This window comes from Canis lupus, chromosome 25, assembly GCF_003254725.2.
Source record: "Canis lupus dingo isolate Sandy chromosome 25, ASM325472v2, whole genome shotgun sequence".
Lineage (NCBI taxonomy): Eukaryota > Metazoa > Chordata > Mammalia > Carnivora > Canidae > Canis > Canis lupus.
In genome coordinates this window covers 38,821,836-38,849,442 of record NC_064267.1, presented here as the reverse complement: position 1 = coordinate 38,849,442, position 27,607 = coordinate 38,821,836, and the positions used below count along the sequence as shown (strand labels likewise).

The 27,607-nt window shown below is 38.8% G+C and overlaps 1 protein-coding gene across 4 annotated transcripts in view; it reads right to left on the bottom strand.

The window, feature by feature from the left end:
• Nucleotides 1-27,607, bottom strand: part of NYAP2 (neuronal tyrosine-phosphorylated phosphoinositide-3-kinase adaptor 2) — a 260,678-nt gene that overhangs the window by 20,238 nt on the left and 212,833 nt on the right. For 3 of the 4 annotated variants that reach the window (XM_025463249.3, XM_025463248.3, XM_025463247.3), the window contains one exon: nucleotides 26,601-26,704. In XM_025463249.3, the coding sequence (XP_025319034.3) occupies nucleotides 26,601-26,704 (104 nt within the window). Of the gene's footprint in view, nucleotides 1-20,391; nucleotides 20,743-26,600; nucleotides 26,705-27,607 lie in introns of those variants that run through there. The other variant, XM_035719837.2, reaches the window with a different exon arrangement.

Sequence of the window (27,607 nt, the reverse complement as noted above, 5' to 3'; positions counted from 1 at the left end):
TCCACATGTACTTATGCTTATCCACGTATTTTCAGAAGTATGGTGAGGTATTGGTGTCTCTTAACTGAGTTGCATAAAGGTTAGCTAATTCAGTGAATTGCATTAGGAGAAAAAGCCCAAGTAAAGGGTAGCATAAAGGAAAACAGCCAGGGAGGTGGTTTTTGTTTTGTTTTGTTTTGTTTTGTTTTTTTGAGGTGTTTTATACCACCATGAAAAGAGATGCTAACTGCATCAAACCATCACCTTACAAATTCTTTGCTGTAGCAGAATATTAGAGAATAAAATTTCATCATCAAGAAAATTGAATGTTTTAGATATTGTAAATGCATTACATTTTCACATTACAAAATGACAACTGAATGCAAAAAGCAAGTTGTCAAAATCGGGTGTTACCTTTGTATCTCTTACGAAGAAATACAAAATGCAAATTGGCAATTGTATGTAATTTAGCACTTCTGTGGTCAAAGACTTGTCATACATACAGTGGAAACCTATCTCTCCAAAACGCACCACCCATCTAGATGTGAGTGACATGGTATCTGCATCTTTAACCGTGTATACAGAGCATATCTGCACATGTAATAAGTGGATTCTCCTGTACAAAGATACAGAAAAATGCAATGACTTAGAAATAATGATAATATTGCATGAGAAAGAATTGATTTGTGATTTAATTCTCAAATGTCTGAAATTGCCTTAAAGCATTGCTGTCTTAAAATGTGTAGAAAGTAGTGAAGAACACCTAATATAAATATAAATGATATATGATGTGAAATATGACATTTATATATCAAAATGTAAGATGAGGCTTTTCAGAGAAAAGCCAATTTATGTTACATATAAAAATATTATGTCTGTGTTCATAGGCAGGATCATGTATATTCTTAAAAATACATAATACAATATAAAGTAATATAATAATGATTAATAACATGATTATAATATTAGATAACATACAATTAACATGTCAGTCATGATATACAAATATCGTATATTTAAAATAATATAAAATATATAAATATTATACAAAAATATGTATTATTCTTGATTTGGCTTTTTACTCTCTTATGATTATAAAGTCTTTGCCCTTGGAAAGTAAAAAGGCTATAGAAAAATTGTGATCCATTTTCCCCAATTAAAAAGACACAACATATTTCTCAGCAATTAAACCTAATAATGACTACAGATATAATTTCAGCTGTTAATTGATTAAGCTAATTGTTTGTAATAAAGGGGGAAAAAAACCCTCTGAGCAGGTTTCAGAATTAATTTATGTTTTTAAATGAGCAAGAAGTTTATAAGTAGAATGCCTTAAAGAGACATTCCCTTAAGGAGCAAACAGTATTACAAGATAAAATTCAATTACAAGAAGTGTATTGATGTTTTTCACTAAGTATATTCTCTTAATCGCTTACATTAGCATTAATTTAATTTCAAGTTTAATTTCATTACAAAATATTGGCTTTTAATAGTGCATATGGACTTGACCACAGATAAATTAGGGAGAGTCACATCTCAGTAAACATTTGTTTTATCTAGCAAAAGAGAGGGAGGTTCATAGACAAGCAGAATATACTAATCCTCAAGGAACAGACCTTAATAAGTCACTGGAAGAGCTAACAATCATATTTAATTCTTATAACTTTGAATAAAGCTGGGTAAATACCTAAAATACATTTTTTCTCCACCAGAAAGCATTGCTCAATATGAGCGTAGCTTCATTAGAAAGGAGAAACACATTTGCGGTCATGCTAATTCTGAAGCCAGCTTTGCTATTTACTAGCTCTGGACCAGTCACCTCACTTGTCCTGGCCTCGGGTTAGAAAGAACCAGAGTGCCCACCCTGAAATGCAGGGTGGCATCAGGCTCACAGCTGGATTTTATATAAACTGCACAATATTTTTCATTTTTGAGCCTACATGAAAAAAAATCAGCAGACTACATGTTAAAAGAGAGAAAGAGATTGAAACAGAGAAAAAGGGAGAGGGGGACATCAAGAGAACTTGGGTTTTCTTGAAAAATCAGAGAAAGGGGCCTGTAATTGATGGAGGTGAGTTTTCTCTGTGCTCTTTATGCTGGCTCCACCTGGTTCCCTCTGTAATGCAACGCTGAAGCCAAGCACCAGTGGCCATGTTTCATTTCACTGGTAATAAAATTTTTCATATTAGAAAAATATTTTCTGTACTGCCAATTCTTCCAAAGGGAGCAAGCACTTGGTTCCAATGCCTCCTTGCAGCTGCAGGCAGCAGGGGCTGTGTCTCCCCAACTCCACCATTTAAATAAACCTCCTTCTGTTCTGTGATTCCACGTCTGAGCCACGTTGACCTAAGGTTTGAGGCCTTTCATCTTAACTCATGGCTAGCACTTAGTCCTCAAGAAATCAAAACCCATAATTTTGTAATTTTGGCCATAAGCTCATTGGACTCCTATTATAATTGCATTTCCACAGAAGAGGTTGTCCATTCCCTTTGAGCAAATTCATTCACATCTTCATAGAGTCAGGAATGAGCGTAAGAGCAAGGAGTTTCCTTGAAGCCCATGATCTACCAAGCCAGCAGTTCAAAAGATAGGCCTTTTCTCTGCTGCCATTGTATCTTCCATCTGGCTCCCTGCTTCTCTCCTGCTTCCTGCTGTTTACCCACTACCCCTAAAGACATCCTTTGGAGGAGCTACAAATGCAAGAGAGGGCTCAGCTAATTGCTGTCAAGGAGAGGCATACCCTGTGTAAGATGTGCTCAGCAGAGAAACAAACAAGGGTTTCCATTCAAGTCGCAGACTGAAAGTCTTGAAATCTAATTTCCAGAAGGAAAGGCTCTTATTTGTTGGTCACACACTTCTCATGAGGGCAATTTAATGCCGTTGGCTAAAGTTTGAAAACTGGAAGGAATTGTTTATTAAATGGTAACTAACGTAACCATGGAGAAATGCTACCTAATTTAAAAACGTCTTTTCTAAATCAATACTCACAAAGCTTCCGGCGTTGTGACAAACCTACACTCTTTGATCCTGAAAGTGACTGCAGTCATTATCTGGAAAATGGCTCTGCCGTCCCTCACCCCTCCCAGCACCCACATTTCAGAGAATCATGTATGGACCATAGCATCATTTCCTTTTATATATATAAGGACAGCTTACGTTTAAAAGTGGAATTAAAGCTAAGATTTAAAGCAGTCAAGTCTTTGCTGGAGATTATTCCAGGACTGCCCCTGTACCTCTGCCATATTATGCTGCCCGAGTTGACAAGGCACTATAGCATCTCTCAAGATGATGCCCTTTGGCTGGATGCTTCAGAAGAAAGAGAGTCAACAGAGGGTGAATGCTGGGAGCAGCACAGGAGGAGAAGAAAGAGGGGCAATGACTAGTACTGCAAGTCATTGTCCCTAGAGAATTGCTCTCATCACACCATTTATCTGCCTAGAGAAGTCAAAGGGCTCCCATTGTCAGAGCATTATGTCTACATAAGTTAGGTTGCTATTGAAACATGTGGACCTTATGGGCACATCTGTTTTCATGATCTCATTGCTTACAACTCCTTCCTAAGAAATTTGGGCTCCCACATCATTCCCAAGTCAAATCAAAATATTTCTCTCGACCAAGACTGTTAAATGTCCAAAAAGGACATGCCTGTTACTTTTGAAAATAGGAGGAATTCTTTTTGACATTTTAATCTAGGAGCCTGAGGAAGCAACCAACACAACTTCAGAAATCCATGATTTCATAAGAGCTAAAATGATAACCTTTCTTCCTCCCCACCCAGGTCAGATGCATAAACCACTCTGAAATAAAATACAAGTGGGGGAAGAAATGAAAATCACAAAGACAAGGGGGAGGAGGGTGGAGGATATGGGTGTTTTGTAATAGTTTACAGCTGCCAGAGGGTTCAAATGGCATTGAGGTTGCCTAAAAACCCTACTACTACTTTCATTTCTTCTTTCCCATTTCAATTACTCTTCCTATGATTCTCCACACCTGTTGACATAAAGATAATTCTAAATGCATTGGCTACCTTCTTGTAGAACAACCATATGTTACTCATGCAAGACCTCACAATTTCTCATGGCTATAAACGGGACCACAATAACTAATAATAAAGAGACTATATCTTTTAATAATTTTATTTTTCTTGGAATAATCTCCCTGAAGACCAATATTTGATGGACTTTTTTCCTATTGGTATTCACATAAATAGTTTCCTAAATTGGTTCCAAAAGGAGAGTGCTCAAGCTCAAGACCTCACCTGCCATGAATGGATAGTTTGCCTCCTTCTATAAGCGTTCAAAGAACAAGGAGGGGAAATAGCGATGCTTCTCTACTGTACTAATGGCAACTGAGTTGCTAAAAATGATATTAACAGCCACTAACATATATTAAGCAGAGTTAATGTGCCAAGCACTCTGATTTACTCTTCAGATCAGCCTTACCATAAGGTAGATATCATGATGCCTGTTTTATAGGTGAATAACTGAGGCTCTGTGAGTTAAGAAACATGTTTAAAGTCACTATGCAAATAAGTGGGTAGAACTAGAATCTGAATTCATGTGAATTAACTCGACCCACTTTAAAAGTCTTGCACCTTGTGTCTCTGTTCTCGGAGTAGTTGTGTGATACAGTATGATTATAAACATTTTATGTTACATACCTATCACTGTTCCTGGAAAATAGAATGTGATGAATAAGTGTTCACTTTCTTTCTCTTACTATTTCATAGATTAAGTACCTGGGGCATTACACTGCTGTCCAAAGACACACCACGAGGCAAGAGAATAGCCGAATTTAACTCTGGAATCATCAATGCCCTGCTATTTCTCTTGGAATTTAATAACCCCTCAGCAATTCCTAAAACTTTAGATGCTTCAGGGACCAATGTCTCTGCTTTTGCACCATGGCCACTATTCATGATTTATGTATTTATGCCTACAATACTGACTTATTGGAGACATATCTATACTCCCTTGGAACTGAATTCTGTGTGTCCCTCTCAAGACCAATCTTTCATAGATCATCTCACTTTCTCCCCACCCTCACCTGTCAGCCTGAGGCAGCAGATTCAGCAGAAGGTGTAGATGTTCTCAGAAAGGACAGAGCCACTCTTAATGAGAAATCCAGCTTTGTCCAAAAATCAAGAATAGTCATCAACCAGGAACATCCATATTGGATTTGTTTGATGGAGAAACATTTCTTTAGGAAAAAAACACTAAAATTTTGGGCTATGTCTGTTTTGGCAGCTCAGCTACTCACCTAATCCACAATCACAAATGTAAAAAAGCACAGAGTGCACAGAAGTGAATTGCTACTGGACAAACCGTGTTCTACTAAATCTTTTCATATAGCTACAGCCAGATCTAGGATGCAATGATACAGAATGATATTTTCCAATAATTTACATCTTTTTTAAAAAAAAAAAATTCTGTGCTTGCTTCGGCGGCACATATACTAAAAAAAAAAAAAAAAAAAAAAGGATTTCTATGGATGGATACATAATACATACCTAATTATGGAAATGACATGCAATAGAATGATGAGATGATCTCTTTACATACTTTTCTTTTTATGAATGTGGAGGCTCAGAATTGTAAAACAAATCCTAGCCTTTTAAGAGCCAACAGTCCATTTTCAGTTTTCAAGGAATAAAATTGCATTGGAAGGGACATTGGGGAAGTTGCAAACTGCCTTGGCTTTTTATTTTTAAAAATAGGAATGCTATTCTCTATTACAATTTGATTATGTGTGGTCAATGAGATACAACCTGTCTAATAAAGTTGCGTAAGTAAAAGGTGTTACCTCTGTCATTTAAAGATTTATGTTCCTAAAATTCCCTGAATTAAAAAATAATCTTGAGAAAACAGAGCCCTAGAACTCTAGAAAAATATAAATTGTAGGACAGAAGAATTTAGGGAGCAGTGCAATATTTGGCATTGATGGTAAGACAGGGACTATGAATGGTGACCCCTTGCCGGTGTAAGAAAGCCCCAGAATCAACCCACACTTTTGTACTCTTATTAGTACTGTCTTATAAGGCAGGGCCTTTTATAACCAGAGCTTTTTCCATACTTTTAAATCTGAGCAACATTTTTGTCTCTGCCAAAGATGTCTCTGGTTAATGAGAGAGAGAGACTTATTTTGTCAAACTTCATAAAAAATTTTAGAGGCTTCCATTTACTGGATGGAGCTCATGAGGGACTGAAACCAAAAGCTCACTCATGCCTTTCAACACAAGCAGAAATGCTAAGAGGTAAACTGGACTTGCAGTACGTCAAATATAAGCCTAGCTACTCTACAGATCACCTCATCTCATGTCTTCATTTATAGTCCCTAAATAGTTGTGAATACCTCCATGCTGTAGGTGGGGAAACAGGTTGCAGAGCTGGGTGGTGAAGGCTAGAAAGTTTTAAGCCAGGGATGATTAATTCCATGCCATCTTTCTACTTGCTGAAGCATTCTTGAGAATCAGAAAAAAAAAGTCAATAATAATAAAATTGATTTGAAAAAAAATTAGAACCATTAGAAACCCCAGTCTGAAAGTAAAAATTTATTACCAATGTGTTTTCAATATATAAATATCATTTTAAGTTACATCAGTCGACGGAATTACTTAATTTGATATAATTGTCATATGCTTTAATGAACATTGTAGACAAAATTTTAAAAAATACCCAGGCACTCACTGTATCATAATATATATGATATTTAATGCACAACTTCTCGCTTACTAGTTTTTATTTCCATGATCATGATTTCAAACCATACAGTATTACTAATATTATCTTTTCTGTTTTTTTTTCTTTTCTGAAATAAGTACTTGCTTTTTTAAGGCATTCCTCTAAAATGAGAACATGCCTCCAAAAACAATTGTAATGGTGTCCATACTCGTAAGCTACATTTTTCCCTGAACGCAACTTGCCAAGTTTCTCGTACAATATATTTAATATCTTTCTCTTAGCTGGGACAGAAATAAAATAATTTATTCATTGTCCTTTGAGGACTGAGTAATGATAACAAAACCAATGATGTTGTCAAATCTATTTTATCATAAATTACCATTATTCTATACTCTTTAGAACTATAATTACAGCTCATCTTAATTACTGCTATTTTTCAGATAAGGCATCTGAGTCAGAGAGGTTAAATAATTTGTCCATGGAATTCAGCAAGGGGATAATTGAGCTAGGATTAAACCCAGAGATTCTGCACATCTGCACATTTACATGCAATCATACCATGTTCATGAGCAATGCATTTCATAAATACGTATATTCCTGGAGGGACTCCTCTGGTCCCCCATGCTTATATTTCATATCTATCATGCAATTCAAAAACATATAGTATTCTGGAAAGAAACAAATGGTCTTTATTTTTATTTGTACTCATTTAACAAAATGCTACAAATTAAATGAAAGGTTGCCTTCTTCCCATGAAATTTTAGAAAAAAAGGTCTGAAAGAACCTGACCTTTGAATATGGAAGCCATTAGTTTGTTCCAAGTTTTGAGAAGAGCAATGGAAAGTCTTTCACCATTAGTAACCAAGGACTAATGAAAATCATTAATGTAACCTATGCGAGTTGTGAAATAAACATATCTTGCCAACTGATATGAGAAGGTAGTCATGGATAATCATTCATTTTACTATAGAAATGAAGCGCCACATCAGTTCTCTCCTGTTAGCATATAACACTGGAGTTGTGCTCATCACTGCGCTAAACGTGATCTATTCTAAAATCAGCATGTTATTACAAATATAACTTCCAAATTATATCCCCATTCGAGTTCTCTGAATCCCGGTGACCCCTGTGCCCTTGGCAAACATCAACAAATCTTCAGGACACCCCCACTGGGACCAAATATAATCTCCGGTTTTCTCTCCACATACCACTCCCAGGAGAACCTGCAAAGGGATCAGACTCAGGATATGGGATGTAACATGCTCCGTTTTTCAACCGACTAATGGCAAATAGAGAGAGCTTCCTGGTCTCCAATAGCAAAAGGAGAAAAATAAACAAAGCAATGACAAGTCAGGGGTTATGGTCATAAGACAAAGATTCTGGACTGAGGGTAGGTTTCCATCGCACACCCTGTGTTGATTCACTTTGCACATCTGTAGTTGCTCCAAGAATCATGAGAGTACCATAACTCACTGCTGCCCTCTACACACTCACCAGTGATAGCCCCAGGGGCCAAATGTGAACACAAATATTTCCTGTCAAGTATTCCAAGCACACTAACCTTCCCTACTCCCCAACAGAGGTTCTAGATAAAGGATTAATTAATAATCTCTCAGAATATTTTGATGTTAAGTTCACAAAGTGTTTCATGGGCAAACACCAGAAAATATAGGCCTTCTTAACTGGTCATGTCAAGATGCTTTTTAAATCTCCAAATTCTGGGGGACGCCTGGGTGGCTCAGCGATTGAGCATCTGCCTTTGACTCAGGGTGTGATCCCAGAGTCCTGGGATGGAGTCCCACATCGGGCTCCCTACATGGAAGCCTGCTTCTCCCTCTGTCTGTGTCTCTGCCTTTCTCTCTGTGTCTCTCATAAATAAATAAATAAGTAAATAAATAAATAAATAAATAAAATATTTAAAAAAATAAATAAACCTCCAAATCCATACCATGTAATATATATTCAAAGCCTCCAACTCTCTGCAAGTTACAGTCTCTTGAAGGCATTGGTGTCTTCATCAAAGTCTTACTAGGAGAAATGGAAGGTTTTCATTTACTTTGGCATCTCTCTACCCAGCAGCATTCAGAGCACAAAGCTAGGACCCAACTCAGGAAAATTAAGTCTGAGCTTTCTGGCTTCACCTGATTCTCTCAGCCTTAAATGGTCCTTTGCTCACCACACAGCAAGTCTGTGAGCCTCAGTTCTATTCAGCAGCAGAGAACCTGCTTTGTCATTATGCCCGATATTAAGGGGAAACAGAGGACTACCCGCAGCCAGTACAGAGCCTGCTGAAGATCCCTTTGGGACATCAGCCTTCCTGCCAAGGAAGAATGGATGAGAGGTCATACTGCTAGATGCACCCAACTGCTCTTGTTTCGCCACATTCATTTCTCAGACTGAGCTTTCTGACTATCCTCTGTGTCTAGTGACTGCTCATCCGAACCCCATTTTTATTACCAAAAAGTTTGCATGACCCTATGGTTATGCCTCGATGGTAATTTGATTCACAAGTGTCTGTATCTCTATCGCTATCTGGGAAAAGTGTACTCTTGCCATTGATTCGTAGTAATAATCCAAGGATGGTGTTTATTTTTCTAAAGAGATTGTGAAGAATGGTCCAAATAAATTTTAGGAAAATTGATGTTAATCCAGATCTCTGTCATTCCAAAACATATAAAAAATGTGAATTCTAATTTGATGCTCCCAAAACGATTGCCAAAAGCTGACAGTAAGATTTTTAGAGAAAACACTGAAATCATTTTCTGAGGAAGAGATAAACTAAGTCAATAGCACCCCTTTGTGGCAATAGAAGGGTATACAAATGACAATTAAGACCATTATTTTATAAGGGTCTTTACAATTTTTTTTCCCTATAAAATTATATTTATAAAGGCCTAAAGACCCATCTACAAATCCTTTCCCCTGCCTTCAGGCAGAGCCACACTAGTATTATCTCACCGACTTGGGGATCTGCTATGGTTTTAAGGGTCTCCAAAGGGGAAGATTTCATGACCTCTCCCTGTAAAACGTTCCAGGATTTCACTCCCAGGTCTCATAATAATACTTTATACAACAGCATCCACCCATTTCATCTAGTTAAACCTGCTTCTTGGGTTGAGATGAGAAACAGATGGTTTCTATCCTTTAGTCCTTGGCGGTTGTGTAGATGGTTGAGGCCACAGAGAGAGAATCATAGCAAGAGGAACTCAGCATGGTTTATCTACACATCCTACACAACCCTGCAACACCAGGTCCACTGTTCAGAGCAGAGGGTGTGGTTTAAAGGACCAGAATGTGCCAAGCAAAGCTCTTCATCTGAAAATTGTTTCAGCTTTCCCTCATACATGGTAAATCCCTGTGCCCTCCAGACTCTGCATACTTTCTCAACAACCTGACTCTTCAGAGAAAGTGTTCAAACTGGTCCTAAGAGATTTTTTTTTTTTTTAATTTATGATAGTCACAGAGAGAGAGAGAGGCAGAGACACAGGCAGAGGGAGAAGCAGGCTCCATGCACCGAGAGCCCGATGTGGGACCCGATCCCGGGTCTCCAGGATCGCGCCCTGGGCCAAAGGCAGGCGCCAACCCGCTGCGCCACCCAGGGATCCCTTAAGAGATTTTTGAATAAAAGTATCCATCAAGTTAATCTTTTCATACTTTGCACATCATCTTGATGATGGAACAGAGCTACAATTCTTCATGTTTCTTTCTTTGAATCCTTTCTTCTCTTTAATATCTTAGCACAATTATACCTTTTCTATTACTGAAATGAAAGCTACTTTACATTTTCCTCATGTGAATATGAGTTTAAATATTAATGAGCTTGTAATGTTATTCACTTGATTTTCAAAGTCAGCCCAGTACCTTCTGGATACCTGTTTTCATAAGGTTGACATGAGAGAGCTGTGCTTCTTTTTTCTGTTTTCTTTCTTTTTAGTTTTTCCCACCGATTACTATTTTGTTATTGTTGCTACTTTGGGAATAAAGAATGTAGGTTTCTATTTATAGCTCCAGATAAGATCTGTTTTGATAATCCAGTCACTATAGAGATTAACTTTGCCTTGTATTTTTCCATGGCAGTGAGTTTTTAAAGGATGCATTAAATATAATGAGATCTTATTTGTGGTTGGTAAAGGTGTAAGATGCAGACATTTAATTGAGATCCTTTAATTTTAAAACAACACAGCACAATAAATGCCAAATTCACATTCCATAATGGTTTTTATATGTTATCTTTTAAAAAAAATATTATTCTGCAATATTTGTAGTTAATGTATATTCATTCTATTTTAGTCTAAAATTAGCAAACAAAAAAGATGGGGCACCAGTGGGAACACAATAGTTGCTTTTTCTTTATTCATTCATCCTTAAGCATCGCCCAGCATGGAACTCAGTACGGCCAAAAGATTTCTAGTACAAGAGCTGTATACTAACTCTGGAGGTCCTCTTCCCCCCTCTAGCGGTGACGAACATTACAGAACATCTGTGGTGGGTATTTGCAGCTGATCTCTGCAGCAAAGAACATTGGGCAAAGTAAGCCGACAGGATTCAAATCCCAGATTTGCCATTGCTAGCTATGTGAACTTGAGACTTAACTTGACCTTTAGCTTTTCAGTTTTCTCATCAGACATAGAGTAATGACAATTTGCGGGATTGTTGTGATGGTCACAAAAAAAAAATATAAAGTCAAATCTATTTAGAAATTGATCATAGGGGCGTCTGGGGGGCTCAGTGGTTGAGCATCTGTCTGCCTTTGGCTCAGGGCATGATCCCAGAGTCCCTGGATCAAGTCCCACATTGGGCTCCCCACAGGGAGCCTGCCTCTCCCTCTCCCTATGTCTCTGTCTCTGTGTGTCTCTCATGAATAAATAAATAAAACCTTCACAAACAAGTGATCAAACGAAAACAGATTTTAAAAAATAAAACACAAGATGCATAAAATATTTAATCAATGGACTTGGGAACAGGATGTTGGATCACTTGATAAATGCTGTTTCTCTATTCTAAATACTCTGTACCAGGAGGGAGAGACCAAGGAAACTGTCTTAGAGTCTGTCACCCATAGGATCAATTCTAGAAATTTCTAGATTAAAAATTTCAGCACCTTGAGAAGTCATTGAGGCTGAGAAATATTCATGATGGAAAGGGACTATGAGAACTCGATGTAATCTGTGATCCTAGATGAGATCCTGGATGAGGGAAGGTCATAGCATTGGGGCACCTGTAAAGACTTGAAAATGGGCTTTATATGATATCATAGTATTAAGCCATTATAGTTTACCTGACTGCTTTTCTGAGTGTGATTGTTTAGAATTTTCCCCATGTCCCCCTGGTCTTAAGAGATACATGTTTAAATATTTAGAGATGAAATGCCATGATTAGTGTGTGTGTGTGTGTGTGTGTGTGTGTGTGTATCACTGACTAAGCTGAAGTTCCTTTGAATACAAGAAGTTTCATCAGCCACTGAGCATCCATCAGAACATCTGGTGTTTATCAGATGGACAATGAGCATGTGCTAAGTGAATGTATGAAAGCAACTTACAAACTCTAAAGTGCCAATGCTAATTACTGCAAAGCATCAACGACAGCGATACCTGCTCGTTATTAGTAACGACAGTTACACATGCTAGTTACTAGTATTTGGGCAGTGGTACAAAAGATAATAAGCTAAATAGCGGGTATGAGACACAGACTAGAGAATTTTGTGTGACATAGGTGACTTTAGAGTGTAGAGGCTTTAGAAGAAGGACGAGAAGGTAAAATAGCCCCAAATTAATTTTATCCACACTCTTTTTGCCCAGACCCCGAATAACTATTTGCAGAGCTGTGGCAGGTAAGGTTATCAAGTCACCCTCTGAACGTTTGTGGCCAGCAATATCCTCCAGTGAGTCTTTTTTTTTTTTTCCCCCCTGGGGTCCGGCCACAGCTCTGCCCCTTGAAGCTGCTAAGAGGGAGAGAAGGAAAGATGATCAACAGGAAGAGGAGGAAGGAAAAAACACGCCATGCTAGACTCCAGATGAGTCCCTTGGCCTCACCCCTCTGAGTCATTCTCTCTCCATCTCCATGATGAATACTGAAATGTAGCACCCCTAGGTGCTAAATCCCTCCTGAATTTTAAAGGAAATAGGGAAAGACAAAATGCTGCCCCCTTCTGGTAGCTTTAGCAAATCTTCACACACAATTTATTCCACAGCTAATAGTTGCATTAAAAGTCTCCCTTCCACGACTCATTTTGAGAGGACAGATGCATAGCAGAAAAGTCAACTTAGGATCAATTGGAAGTACTTAGTGAAGCCTCTGTGAAAACCTCAAGGGATGAAGTTCCGGGATTCCTTTCACAGGTTGATGAGTATGTTGAGATTCAGAAAGAAGGGGGTTCTCGGACAGCACTAGAAGCAATGAGCCTCTTCCCCTTCAGACCTTGCCCTATGCATGTCCTCCATCTAGACGTTCTGATTTATATTCTTTTATAATAAACCAGTGATCTAGTAAGTAAAAAGTTTCTCTGAGTTCTGTAAGCTGCTCCAGCCAAGTAACTGAACCCACGGAGGGGGTCATAGGAACCCTTGATTTATAGCCAGTTAGTCAGAATCAAGAGTGACAACCTGGAGATCCCTGGGTGGCTCAGCGGTTTGGCACCTGCCTTTTGTCCAGGGCGTGATCCTGGAGTCCTGGGATCAAGTCCTGCGTCAGGCTCCCGGCATGGAGCCTGCTTCTCCCTCTGCCTGACTCTCATGAATACATAAATAAAATCTTTAAAAAAAAAAAAAGGGTGACAACCTGGACTTTCCACTATGGCATCTGAGGTGGGGACAGTCTTGTAGAACTGAGCTGTGGGGTCTGGTGTCATCTACAGGCAGATTATGTCAGAATTACTTGGTGGTGGGGGGGAAAACCTTCCATACTTCAGAACGTGAACTGCTGAACACACATTGCAGCAGGTGTCAGAAGTATAAATGTTATATGAGATATGTGTTATTTTAAGAGGTAAAATCTCATGTTGAACTATTTGTGGGGAGAGAACTTCATAATCACTTCTATTAGACACTGTAAATGTCTTAATTTCCTCCAATCCCAGTTTATGTTCTTTCCTAAATGGATATTTGCATCATTAAAGTTTATCTTTCTAAAGTGGACCCCATGACATACTCTTCCTCTTTGGGTCAATAAAGCTGCTTTTTTTTTTTTTTTTAATTTAAAAAACCGATTGTTAGGAATGAATTGAGGGGGTATTTTCCTTTTTGTGTGAATTGCAGGCATTATGTTATTTTTCTCAGTGGCGCCTGAATTTTAATTCTCTTCTCTAACATTTGTCTCTCACCCTCTACCAACAGGTAAAAATAGTCAATTAATGGAGGTGGGCATATGTGATGACTATGTGCAGAGCCACCTGTCAAAAGCCCAAATGCTTCTGCAAATTATTATAACAGCTTTGCAATAATATGCTTATCTGTTTCCACCTTTAGCATTAATTAATTTATCCCTTCCTCTCTCCCTCTCTCTCCTCTCTCCTCTCTCCTCTCTCCTCTCCTCCCCCCTCAAAATCTGGTTAAAAAAAAAAAGAGCATTAATTAATTTATTCATTCAGTATGTCTAAGACAACTAGAGATTTCTAAGATGAACATATACATCCCACCCCTCAAAGGGTCTACGATCTAATGCAAACAATTATAATGTGCATCTTTGGAATCAAAAGAGGTGTCTTTGGAAAAATTTTTATAAAGGGGAGAGGGTTCCATGGTCAAATATATTTGAGAAGTATGGTGTGTTATAGTCTCCTCTTTGCAATTTCCAATGTAACATCTGCAAATTAAAACCTCTGATAGTAAAGGAATTTATCTAATCTGACCTTTCTCCAGATGGCTTTTTTTGGTAACAGAATGGAGGATAACATCCCTCAGACAATGTTCTCCTTTATACAAATATAAGGCAAACCAGGCATAGAGTTCAGGGGAGATGTAGAGAAGGAAAATACGCAGCCTCACAAAATGGGAGAACACAACTGATTCCAGACTTGATGTATTGATAAGGAATGGTTTCCAGGAGCCCAGGATTAAGAGGGGTGTTCCAAGAAGGAAGTGTTAGGCAAATCTTGGAGGCATCCCTGGGGCATTTGAAAGGAGAAAAACCATGGAGGCTAGTGGATGGGCATGAGATGTACCAGATAAGGTGCTGATAATGAAGCTGAAGAGAAAAACCAGGGCCCCATCAGACACACCTGGAAATCCATGGAAAGCAATTTATATTCCAGCCTGTAAGCAATGGGCATATTTTACAGAATTCTGCATTGAGGAGTCAACCCCTAGCACTCTCTTATTGGTGTGGAGGCTGGATAGGGGCCAGGTGAGGAGAGTGAACACGAGTCGTTGGGGGAAAAGCATGGAACCTGCCATAAAACTGCATGATCATTTTGCAAGACACTGTTGGTTCTGAGGCTGGAACATAAAGCTGCTGTAGTGGCCTGAGTCCCACTATCTTCCACTCTCCTGTCTTGTGGCTTGTTTCCCCCTAACGCACCATGCAGCCTTACAGTGCCTTGCACTTCTTTGCCCAAGCAGTGTTAAATGTTAAAAAATGAAAGCCTACATGTTAAATAATAAATTAAGCATTTACATTTAAACACTCTAGCTTAAAATGTGATTCATTATCTCATTTCATATGGATTTAGAAATCAAAATGCCTGGAAATTCCGTGGGGGAATTCCTGGGGAAGACAACCATGGGATGTTAAGTGCTTCCAGTGTGAGACTTCTCCAAGGTTTCCTTGTTTCATATTTAGGTGAGTATCAGACAAGTGACAGCACAGATCACCTTCCTCCTGAGGTTGTATCCTGAATGATAGGTGACTGCTCTGGAAAAGCCTCAACCCTTTCATATGCAAAGCTGATGGGGTGGGTATGATTACTCCTGACACCTTCTGGTCCTTCAAATAACTTCCCCATTTCCTGGGAACTAAGCATTCCAGACTCCATCCCTGTCATAACAGCTGACAACTAGGGATTATTAACTAGCTTTAATGCAGCATTTATTTTAGAAAACAAAGGCTTTGAAATGACAGTACGGTTGTTTCTCCTTCCCTTTAAAGTGGCTGTTCACAGATTCCCCACGGAAGCCCAGAAGCTGGATAAATCTTGGTGAATACATTATTTGTCTTTTGTGTGCTGTGGTTAAGTTAAATCTACACCACTGCTCTGGAAGCTGTGTGTATGTGTGCATGTGTGTGAGGAGGTGCTTCTTCTGTCCAGTGGGTGAAAAGAATAAGATGTGATCAAGTGTTCATATCCCTCCTCGTGCGCATGCACACATGCCACACCCATGCCCACCTGGCTGGTTTCTCAGGACACCAATTCCCGGTCCATAAGAGGATGACACAATCAACGGGGGACATCTAGCTTCCTTCCAGGAGCTCCATTCCTAGCCCCACCTCACCCTTGGAGATCCTGCTCTTAGGTGGTACCTTGCTCAGTTGCAGTCTGCATTGAATTTGACCCTCTGATATGTTAGCTTTTAATCTAGAGGAGTTCAAAGGCAAGACCTGGAAAAAAAATATCAAAGAATGACTGAATAAATCAATGAATGGTATAAATAGAAATGAAAGGAGGGGAGTATTAGGAAGAGAGCAAATTCGGAAGGGCAGCTATTTCTGGTAGAAAAGGAAAACAAATGTTGAGGAGATAGAACCACCTGGGCTTACACCCCAAATAGCCATGACTAGCAATGAGACCTTCAGCAGGTAACACGTTCTATCCCCATGTCAGTGAAATGGGGATAATGTTATCTACTGCACATGTGGGCTGTGAGAATAAAATCAGGTAATATAATACCTTGAACATTGTGTCAAGCGCATAGTAGGCCCTCAACAAATGCCATTTTAGAAATCTACTTTATTTGGGGAAGAGGCTTTCAACCAGAAGGATAATGTTTATTCACAGCACAGAACAGAGAACAGCAGTTTGTCCAGCAGATGAACTAAGTGGAGAAAGTAAAGATTTCTAGGGCTTCTTGCATAAGGCACTCATAATGTGGGTATATTTATTATTCTGAGTCAAGTGTAGCCTAACTTTGAGCCAACAGTAATATAACATGCACATTTCTTTCCGATTCACATGTACCCGAAGTTGGAAGTAATTTTACCCACTAGTTAGGGAGGCTTCTCTTTTTAGGAAAGAATCTTAAGTAAATATGTTCATGGTAAACAAAAGCAATCAACAGGAATCTTTCCATTCAGCCAGTCAAGCTTTCTCTGCTAGTTTTCTTTTCAGAATCCAACATCGGAAAAATGATCTCCTTTCCTAGAGGCTCAGGTTGGAACTAGGAAATGACAATGCACAGAAGATGTCATAAATCCTAAAGAAAATAGTTGCATCTCATCATAAAGAATACATAACATTCGGGATGCCTGGGTGGCTCAGCAGTTGAGCGTCAGGGTCCTGGGATCAAGTCCCACATCAGGCTTCCTGCAGGAAGCCTGCTTCTCCCTCTGCCTATGTCTCTGCCTCTTTCTGTGTCTCTCATGAATAAACAAATAAAATCTTTAAAAAAAGAATGCATAACATTCAGAGATCACTGGCCGTGGTTCATTATTCCCTCCCATCCCCAAAAGTACAGGAAGGTGTATTTAGAGGTTAGACAACCTAAAATTGCAAGGCTAAAGTCCTGAAAATTATCCAAAACAAGTGCCAAAGAAGTCGTTTGTTCTGGATTTCTATAAGTATTGTGGTTATTGTCGCAAACAGTGGATTTTCTCGGTCATAAATCAGTTTTGTTTGCTTGGATTATTTTTAAAACCCAAGTACATAAAAAATAAATAAATACATAAAACCCAAGAACAGATTGTAAAGCATAGTTTGGGTGCTAGGTGGCGCTCTGCATCTACCTACTGTTCACGCTCCTTTCCCCAGGCCAGCCCCATCTACAACCTGATACTCTTTTCAATAGTTAGAGCCTATGGTCGGGAACGTTTCTGTGGACTTCTGCTAACAACTGGCCCCAGAACACACACAAACATGGCATTTAACTCTCAAATGGAGTTATCAATCTGTAAAGCTTTAATGGCCCTTCAGTGGCTATCTATCTGTATGCAGCTCGGACAAGCTCTACAGTGATAAATTGATAGCTTGTTCTCTAGACTGAGCCAAAGTATCACTTTCTGGTCTACGGACATTTGGAATAAGTCTAGCAGTTAAATATTTTCAACTGCCCCCCTTCCAGGATTTCTATTTTCTGATCATTTAATAAAAGTTGGATATTTGAATTGATATCGAATTGGAAACTTGAAAGATGAGCTTGAAAACACATGAAATGGACTGACATGATGTCACGAGGGTTTAAAATCTTCAGCTTTACTTTCCCGAGTAAGTCCATATTATGGTTAGTTTCGTAAACTAGAACAGCCTTGGCATCCGAAGAGGAATAAATGAGGCTACAGAGGACTAAACAAAATATACAGATTCCATTGTCTCTCTGACTTTGCTTAAGAAATACGAAGCGGTGCCCCCTGACGTCCATACAGCGGGATGAGGCTTGGCCCGCATTCACTTGGCAAGGCCGCACGTTCTTAATATCCAGGCTTCGTGTGCACATAACAATTTATAATGCAATATCCTGAATGCTTTCTTCTTTAAAAGGAAAAGTAGGAATTAAAATGCTCAACAGTCAGATCAACATGATGGAATGAAATATTATAATGGGCATGCTTGTGGATAAATACATGTGCATGTAGGAGAAGAAAGCATTTAAAATTGTGGTCTGGGGAAGCTCTAAGTAAATGTTGAAGTTCGCAAGAAACTTATTAGCCTGTGTGTCTGCATCCTTTGTCTTGACGCCAGCAGGTAATGGCTTCCTCTGCAGCCTAAACGTTTTCTTTATGTTCATTCATACTTTCACTCAATTAGGACAGTATAGTAGTATCAGGGGGCAGGTGACCTTTCTGAAATGCTAGCTTTAGTAAGTTTCTACTCACTTGGCTTCCAAGCCACACACGAGACCTATAGGGTAAGAAGAAATGCCAGATACAGACTCTTATTGTATAGTAAATAGCCAAGTACCTAATTTCCTATTTGGGAAAGGAATAATGAATAGAATCATATCAAGTGTAACAGGGAGGGGGCAAGAGAAATCAATCTGTCTCAGATGCTGGCAATAAGGAGATGCACCAGCTAGAGAATTTAGAGTCAGTAATAAAAATGACTAAAAGTCTGTATGGTTTTTACTATCACCATGCACCAACAATTCTACACAAGGTCAGAGATATAGGTGGATAGAACCATTCACTTCGAGCCCACCCCTGTCGGGAGACCACTGATTAGAACTGCTCTCCCACTTAGAAGTTTCCAGCAAGCAGGGAAGTGAATTTTTGGAAGGAAAAGCTATAAGGGAAAAGAGGAAGAATTAGTATTTTTCTAGTAGTTTCTGTCTGTCCACCCAAGACTTTCTTACACATGTTATCTCATTAATCCTCAATGACAACCAACAACATTCAAGGCAGATAACCCTGTGCCCATTTTACAGATAAGAAAACAGATTCTGAAAAGTTGAACAATGTATTCAAGGTCATATAGTTACTAACTGGTGGGTTCAGAACTCTAAAAGTAGTCCTTCATCTTATACATCTCAGGTTTTAAATCCAACTGAGTAGCTAAGATCACAGACTGCCATTTAATAGGTATAAAACTTAGACAAGGCACATGAGTACCCTCAGTTGTCATGTAGAATGAGAACAGTCCCCACGGGGTAGAACTGTAGAGAGCATACCTGCAATGATGTAGGGAAGCTCTCGACATCGTCCCGCAATATAATAAGGATGTCAGAGTTGACAGCAAATGGCACATAATAAATGGCACTTGTTATGCAAACCTCATCTAAGAGATCCAAACAATTTTTGGTCTTTACCATGGGTTAAAGAATGCTGGAGTATATACTGAAGCCGCTTCACACTTTCACACACCTGCAGGCCTCGTGGGTCAGGTTATCAACTTTGATGCTGAGCAGAAAGACACACACACACATATCAGGGACTATAGTAGAGTCAAAGGGTGGACCCTCTCACAGCCCATTTGTCCCCATCCCCACCCATCTGTGTCAATTGGTTGATGATTTCTTAGAGAACATCCTCTAGTTTGTTACACTCTGCCTCCTACCGTAAGGGGATAAAAGGCAAGATTATTCTGTGGGAGGGACTGGCATATGAGCACAGGGATAGATTTGTTGAGGTTCATTCTACTTGATGATGGTGTTATTGAGAGATTGGTCATGAGACCACTGGTATTTAAAAGGTGACTCCCAAATATTGTGCCACTTGGAATATACAAAAGTTAACATGGGATGCCTAAATCATATGCCAAGTTTCTTAGCTGTACTGCAGCATGTTGTAAAAAGCTATCCGAGTCTCTGCTCCTTGAATTCTTTGCATAAAAGTGGAAATCAAATAATCCCAGTATTTCATTACACGTATTACTGGATTTGCCTATTATTTAAAAGCAATAACAAAATTTTCCTTTTTCTTCAACCATGACATTAATTATAGAGTGTCAATGGGAAACTAAAGGCTAATATTTACATAAAGCAATCAGACAAAATTATTGAGAGCACACATAAGATAATGCTTTTTTGTTTTTGTTTTTTTGGCACTCGCCTTCTTTTCATGTACTTTTGCCATAAGACATGGCAATAGAGCAATATAAACATTGACATTCTGACTTATAATATTAATTTATTCCACATTCCACAGAGCTAGATCCAATTTCTTCAGTAAATATCATTATTATAACAATTATAATTTCTTTGTAACATACTCTCAGTTAACATAACACTTTATTTTACAATTTAAAGTTAGTACAGTTAAACCCTTCTCCAGATAACTGTAAACATAGCAGGGGTTTCCAAGGACCCCAATTAGGTTTTTACATATTTGGAAATATAGGTCAAGTTAACTTGTATGCAGGATGAAGCAAACAATAGGAGTCTTTTTAAAATCTAAAGCCTGAAGGAAGCTCGGTGGTGGGAAGCTATGTGTTAATGAAGTGAGTTCAGCGTTTGCTGCTTGGCTGTGGGTTCTGTTTCCGCTTTTTCTCCATTTCCATCATGCACTGTAATCATGAGCATATAATCAAATCAGCTGTGTAAAGTACATATACAACACAGAACACTCTCTCAGGTCAGGTCTCATAGGAGGAGCTAGAATGGTCACAAGGTCTTAACAACAAGAGTTTGTTCAACATTTGAGCAAGGGACGGTAGAGAAGGACTCTTTCCTCATGTTAGGTTGGGATGGCACATGCTCCCCAACCCTGTTCCCACCCTTCCTAACACTGTTCTCTCCCATCCACCACAAAACTTCAACTCCCAGATAGAAAACACTCAAAAATGTATCTACGACTGATCACAAGAAACCTCTTAATCCGTATGTTCTAGGTCTACAAGACTTAAGGCTAGAGTAAAGTATGTACAGTCGTGGCAAAACAAGTCCTGTCCGTGCGAATGGTAGCATTGAATTTTAAGGAGAAAACACTGTTGAAGCTTCTCTAAGCTTCTCTATTCTTAAGGTTGTTTTTCTTTTTCTATTTGGTCCTATGCATGGAAGGTGCAGTTGAATAAAAACATACCCTTTAAAGTTACATTATTCAGAGATGTAGATAGGCATGGAGTAGATGAAAATAGAATTCCTTTCTATGTCCTTGTTTGATCATTTATATTAATATTCTCACTCTCCCTTTGTCTTTCACCTTCCTTATGTTTTCCAGGCTTCTCTAAGTTTTATGTGCAAATGTTCTGACTATATGGAAGCCTTAATGAGAGCCCAGAACTCATGCAGATCCTGAGAAAGAGCAGTGGTCTTACCAAACTTTAGGACAAAGCATTACTGAGGCTGTGGGGCAGATCAATGCATCCCACTGCACTGGAGTTAGGAAACAAATGAAAAGGACAAAATTAGGGTGTGTGAGAAAACATTTTTTTTCAAGGATATATATATATATATATGCATATATATATATATATGCAGACATTTATCAAGAGAGAAATTTTGTCAGTCGGCGAAAGATCACGGAGTCTCACACAGTGTGCTGGCCGTTAGAAGTATGCCTCGAAATTGGGCACAGCCTTGTCACAGAATCACACATACTGATCCTTAATCCCTATCTTTGGATGATTTACCTTTCTTTTTTTTTTTTTTCCAGAAAAACAATTTTGACATCCAGGCATGGCCAGCACACACGCTGGACATGTGCCAAGCTTGGACACCCCAACATGTTCTTTCATTTTCTAGAAAAGCTGGCCAGATGCTGGTGTGCAGGCATAGCTATAGCATCTGTGGGAAAAGAAAACATGTTCTACTCTGCAGCCAGCCCTGGGCTGGCTCTCATTATGTTCCAGCAGGGTCATCAAACCGAAGGAGGATGTGAGGAGCTTGGAAAGAGTCCAGAGGGCTGGCACTGAAAGGAATAAACATCTGAGAAATCACCCTGAAGGGCAAGTTGCAAGAACCTGGGTATGCTCACTTGACCAGCAGCTGGGGTGAGGCCTATCCTAGGCAAAGAAGAAGCATCTGTCATGGTGCGGAGGGCCCACGAAACAAGAGATAATGGCCTTGGAGGAGACTGAGATTACTAAAGAGATTTGGGTCTATCAGCCTTCACAATGTATGTCCAAAGGAAGTTACAGATGGCCTTTTCCTAACCCTTCCCCAAGATCAAGGATAATCAGAGATAATCCAGTTTTGAAGGATAAACTAGCCTCAGGGAGAAGGTGAAGTTTCATTTCATCACTTAGGTCACTGTTATTGTGATGTGATTCTGTGATATGATGTGATCACTGCTGTGTGATTCCCCGACTCCACCTGGGGATCTGTTGTTTAACAAATGTGAAGTGTGGACATTCATGAGTGAGTGAATGTGAGCAAGTATGTACATGTATGTGTGAGTATGTGACAGTTGTGTGGATGAGGGAGCCTAAGTGTATGGAAATGAGTGTTTAAGTGCGTGTGTGCGTACAGTGGAGCATGTGGTGTTCATCCCCTTCCTTCCCTGAAAAACAAATACAAACATTCTTTGGGAACATTTTTCCAAAGAAAGCTGGCACTTCTATGTAGAGACACACCATAGCTGCTCCATTCTTGAGAGAAAGCATGGCTTTCCCATGGCCACTAGCATTGGCTGCTGCCCTATCATCTGCTGTAGCAAGACTACAGATGGTGTCATCACCAGTGGAATGGAGGTCACATTCCAAGAGGTAGGTTTGTTCTTGGCCAGATACAGAGGAATGACAGAAACATCATTTTCTACTGTCTATAAAAGTGGTCACACTCTTTCTTCTGAACACGTGGCTTTCTACTTTATTACAGAAGAGAAAAAGAGAGTTACATGGATTTCAAGTTCAATATGACTTCTATGCCATTTTGCTTTTTTCATTTTTTAAAGACTGCATTTATTTATTTGAGAGAGAGAAAGACAGAGATAGCCACAGAGATGCTGAGAAAGAGCACAAGCAGGGAGGAGAGCAGGGAGCTGGCTGCAGGGCTCCATCCCAGGACCCTGAGATCATGACCTGAGCCGAAGGCAGACCCTTAACCGACTGAGCCACGCAGGTGCCCCAGTGAAATTTTACTTTTATAACTAAAGAAAGAAAATAGCATTTTCATAGCAGGAACAGAAACTCAGTTTAATTTTCAAAGAACTGCTTTAAGATGAATGCCAAAATATGTGGCTGCATTGCAATAAAATTCCAAGGAAATGTCTTACCCCATGTCTAGTCTACTTATTCTGGAGTAAATTAAGAGAGAAAAAAAAAATTTGTTTTCATCTCTCTGAGTTTCAAAGAATATAACACTCTAATGCTTTACAACTCACTTCTCTCCTGAGCACTACATTTTCTCTTGCATATTTCGAACTTCCAGTCAGATAAGATTATGCATTTCTACAAATCTTGTGTTTACTGTAGTTATCGGAGGCCAAGATTGCAAAACCAAGCAAGTGTTATCTTGACCTTTGTTAACACACAAATGCTGATGGTAGGACAGTCACTGCTGGCCCTAGGCTCCTCTGTGGCTCAGTAATGTAACTGTCACTAGACTCTTTGGGGGTGGGCAATCATTATTGGCCTAGCCGGGGAGGTGGTGGAGGGACACTTGCAGGCAACCTCCGTAATTCTCTGCTGGAGCAATGTTAGGCACTTCCATACACATACTCTTGCAACACTTCTTAGAAAGCTCTTATCATGACATGTAATGGTAAGTCAAAAATTGTACTGAGGAAACAGAAAAGCAATAAGATGTGAACAAGCAATCTGAAAGGAAACACAGTTCCTTCTCTATGAACGATAATGTCCCTTAATGTGGCTGAAATGTCACTGGCATCCTAAAGCCAAGTTCCTCAGCTGATAAGCACCCTTAGAATTATTTTAGGGATTAGCAATTGCTTTTGTTTTAAAGGAATCACGTGGTTTTCCACAATTTCCTAATAAGAAGTAGATTCATCTCCTATTAAGCATTCTGTGTTATGTAGTTCCTGGGAACCCTGATATCAGGAAAAACTGCTTCAGAAGCCACTTAGGGTGATTGTTTGATAATGCTAGGCATTCCATATCCTAGTCGGTGTACAGATATTCACTCTTAGAGTCAACAGGTTAACGCTGCCTTGGATTACCAAAAAAAAAAAAAAAAAAAAAAAGGCAGTGTCATCCAGGTTGTGAGAGACACATCTCAGTCAAGAGCATGGGAATTAAGTGAGAAGAGAATCTTTCATAGGTAGCCACTGACTTTAGCCCAATGTTAAGTCATAGGAGTGCAAAGCCAGGTTCTTCTGAGTCCTGCTTACCTCTTTTGTTCTAGAACATAGGAATAGGCAAATACTACAATCAGTCACAGTCCACAGAGGAGAGTCTCAGAGGCTCACCTTCTAATTTGGAAACCTGACAGCCCATCTACATATGGATGTGTGCCAGAATTTCTGCTGGTTTGTAGGGAAACTAACAGTGTGCAAGCAATGTGAGGAGGGGGAAGGGAAGGGGCCTTCTCATGTTGCTATCTTCGGAAGAATGAAGCATATCCCATTAGGTGAGCAAAGAGTTGATAATGCAAAGGCATAAACATTGTGTCTTGTTTTTATTCAAGAAGTTTACCCCAAGAACCTGCTTTCGTTGAGAATTAAAGGGGCTTAGGATGAAATAACTATAAAGATAATTAGAAAAAAAAGGGGGAAAAGAAACAGAACACAAAACCACACTGTGATACTGAGGGCAATATAATAGCAAGGTACATGTCTTCAAAAAATCGATTATGCTAATGCAACCTTTTGACAGTCAGCTAAATTTCTTTCCTTTCTGTATCCAATTTTTTAATCTTTAAATATTGATAAATGTAATTTTTTAAAATAGCTTTAAATCAACTAAGATGGCAGTTCATCTTAGTGAGGTCAATTGTTTTATTTATTTATTAATTCATTGTCTTATCGTTTCTACTTCTTTTTTGCCCAAAAAGCATTTGAGCTGAATACATTTAGTTATGAAAGCATTTAACATTTTAAATTAAGACACAAGGAATTCTAAATGACACTTGAGATGCCCTTGAGAGAAGCCTCTCATCTCTCATGTTTATAGATATCTCATATATTCATAAATCAAATCCTGTGCATATTTAAGCCAGACCAAAATGCTAAAAAGCACCATGTCTCCCATTAGAAAAAAAAATGCAATTATTCTGCTTAGTTATGTTTTTAAAATAGCTTGACATTTTAAATAATTGATGAATATGTAATTTGCTAATCAGTAATGGACAGTTCCCATGGAGGTACCATCACTAGTTTTATAATTTACTATTTCAGAAGAGTTTTATGAATGCAAAGATTAAAGCTGGAAAGCAGAGAGAAATCACTCCAGGATGACATTACCCTATTTAACACCCATAATACTGAACAGCAACAACAATTAAGCTTCACAAATTAAGTCGATGTACTGAGTTTCTATTGGGTGAGTTATAGACAGCCATTCATGTGTCATGATTTTTCCCCAGACTAAATTCCTCATAGACAACCATTTAGCCAAATGAACAGCAGAGCAACATACTGTTACTGTAAAGGATTAAATGATATGTTAGTTTATGCCTTTATTTCTTTTTTTTTATGCCTTTATTTCTTGACTCTTTGCTCCAAGTGATAATAGAGATCTTCTTTACCATGCACAAACACTTACATTCTCTTTCTGAGAACATTTCTGATGTTGTTGGGGTTAAGAGAGGAAATTCATTTATTTAAAGATCGCCTTATTAATCTACAATTTTGGGTAAATATCTAGATTATCTGGTTGGTCAATTTGTCTTTATAGCCTAAGAAAGAAGACTAGCTGCCATGTTCAATCCAGATGAGTTGGTATATGAATATTTATAAGGACATCGATATTCACAGTGTCTTACAATCATGCTCCAAGCTAAATAGAAATAAAAGCAAAATGGCCACAAATATTACAGCATAATAGGATAAGAGCTAAAAGGTATGTACAAATTCATTGACAACATCTGTGCAAGTGTTGTAGACAAAACATTTAAAAAGAAATCTACATAAAACAGATAAATTTATCAAATGTTGATAAATTTTCAGAGACAGTATAAAAGTACACAAAACATGGAAGAGAGAAAGAATTTTTAAAAAAATAACTGCTAAGCCAATACATAGAGTACAAATTTACTACATTAATTTTACAGAACGATGGGAACCAGAGACAAAAACGATTTGGTAACAAACAGCAAAGAAAGTTTCACCGGTCACAGAGAAGAAAGACTTTTCGTTTCAGATGAGAACACAGACTGCCACAACTCACCCCCTCCACCCACACACAAACATAGAAAAATAAAAGCAAATGCAAAGGTTGTCTACAGCAACACATGACAGACAGAGGTGGAAGCGTTTGGCATGTTGTATCACAGGAAGTCAATCACGATTGGCTAACGATGATGGTACCTGGCTCTGTTGCAGGTCACTGGCTTGCCTGAGAGGAGCGACGGATGGAGGGGGCACACCTGATGTGGACGCAGATCGGCCTAATTTGCAGCTTACTTTCGGTTCTGTGAACAGGGGGAAAAGGCAAAGTGTTAGCAGAGCAATGTCTGAGGTGATGGCTCGCATTTCGTTGGGCTGCATGTTCTTTCAACTCCACCAATACTTCTGATGCTTGCTGGTAATTGGCAGGTGATGGAATGATCTCATAAGGACTCCGAAACGAGCTTTATCTGCAGTCAGCTCCTGGCAATAAAGAACAAATCACAGAAACACGGCCCTTGCTCCCTTGGACATTTGTACCTCATTTAGGATTAGTTTCCACAGGGTGATAACTAGAGCAAGAGCCTCATTCGGGGGGAAAAAAGCTAGTGACACAATCATTTTGGGTACTTTCTCTTCAGCTGTGGTCCACGGGTCCCTATGTCCTAAAATGTCTTCATCTTCTCCAAAAATTTCCCTCCCTCCCTTCTGTTTTGTTTTGTTTTGTTTTTCCAATTTTGAAATCTCTCTCACTGCGCTTGTGCTGAATACTTTTATCACGTTTTCAGCGTAGCATTTCTCTGGTTCATCTCTATTAGCTTTCCATTTTATAATCATCTTCTGAGACTTTTGCCATTTTTCATAATAATAGTACTTTTCCAAATTATAAAAGTAGTCTCCTAACTCTTCTTCTATTTTCAAGAGCCCAAATGAGCTATCCAGGTCATTGACGGGATACTCTGGAGATTAGAATTTGGGGGATGGAAAGAGTTCCCGTCATTCAACAAGGTACAGAGAGGATGTTAATTTTCATATATATTTAAAGATATTTGATAAGAAAGAGGGGAAAAAAGTTTACAATGAAAACTTGACACCTGTACTTTTGCCACACACTTTTATATTAGCAGTTACTTTTTTGAGTGTCAAGTATATTCCACCTTCTATCTGGCCTACATTTAAATTATTTCTAATCCTAAGGATACCTAATA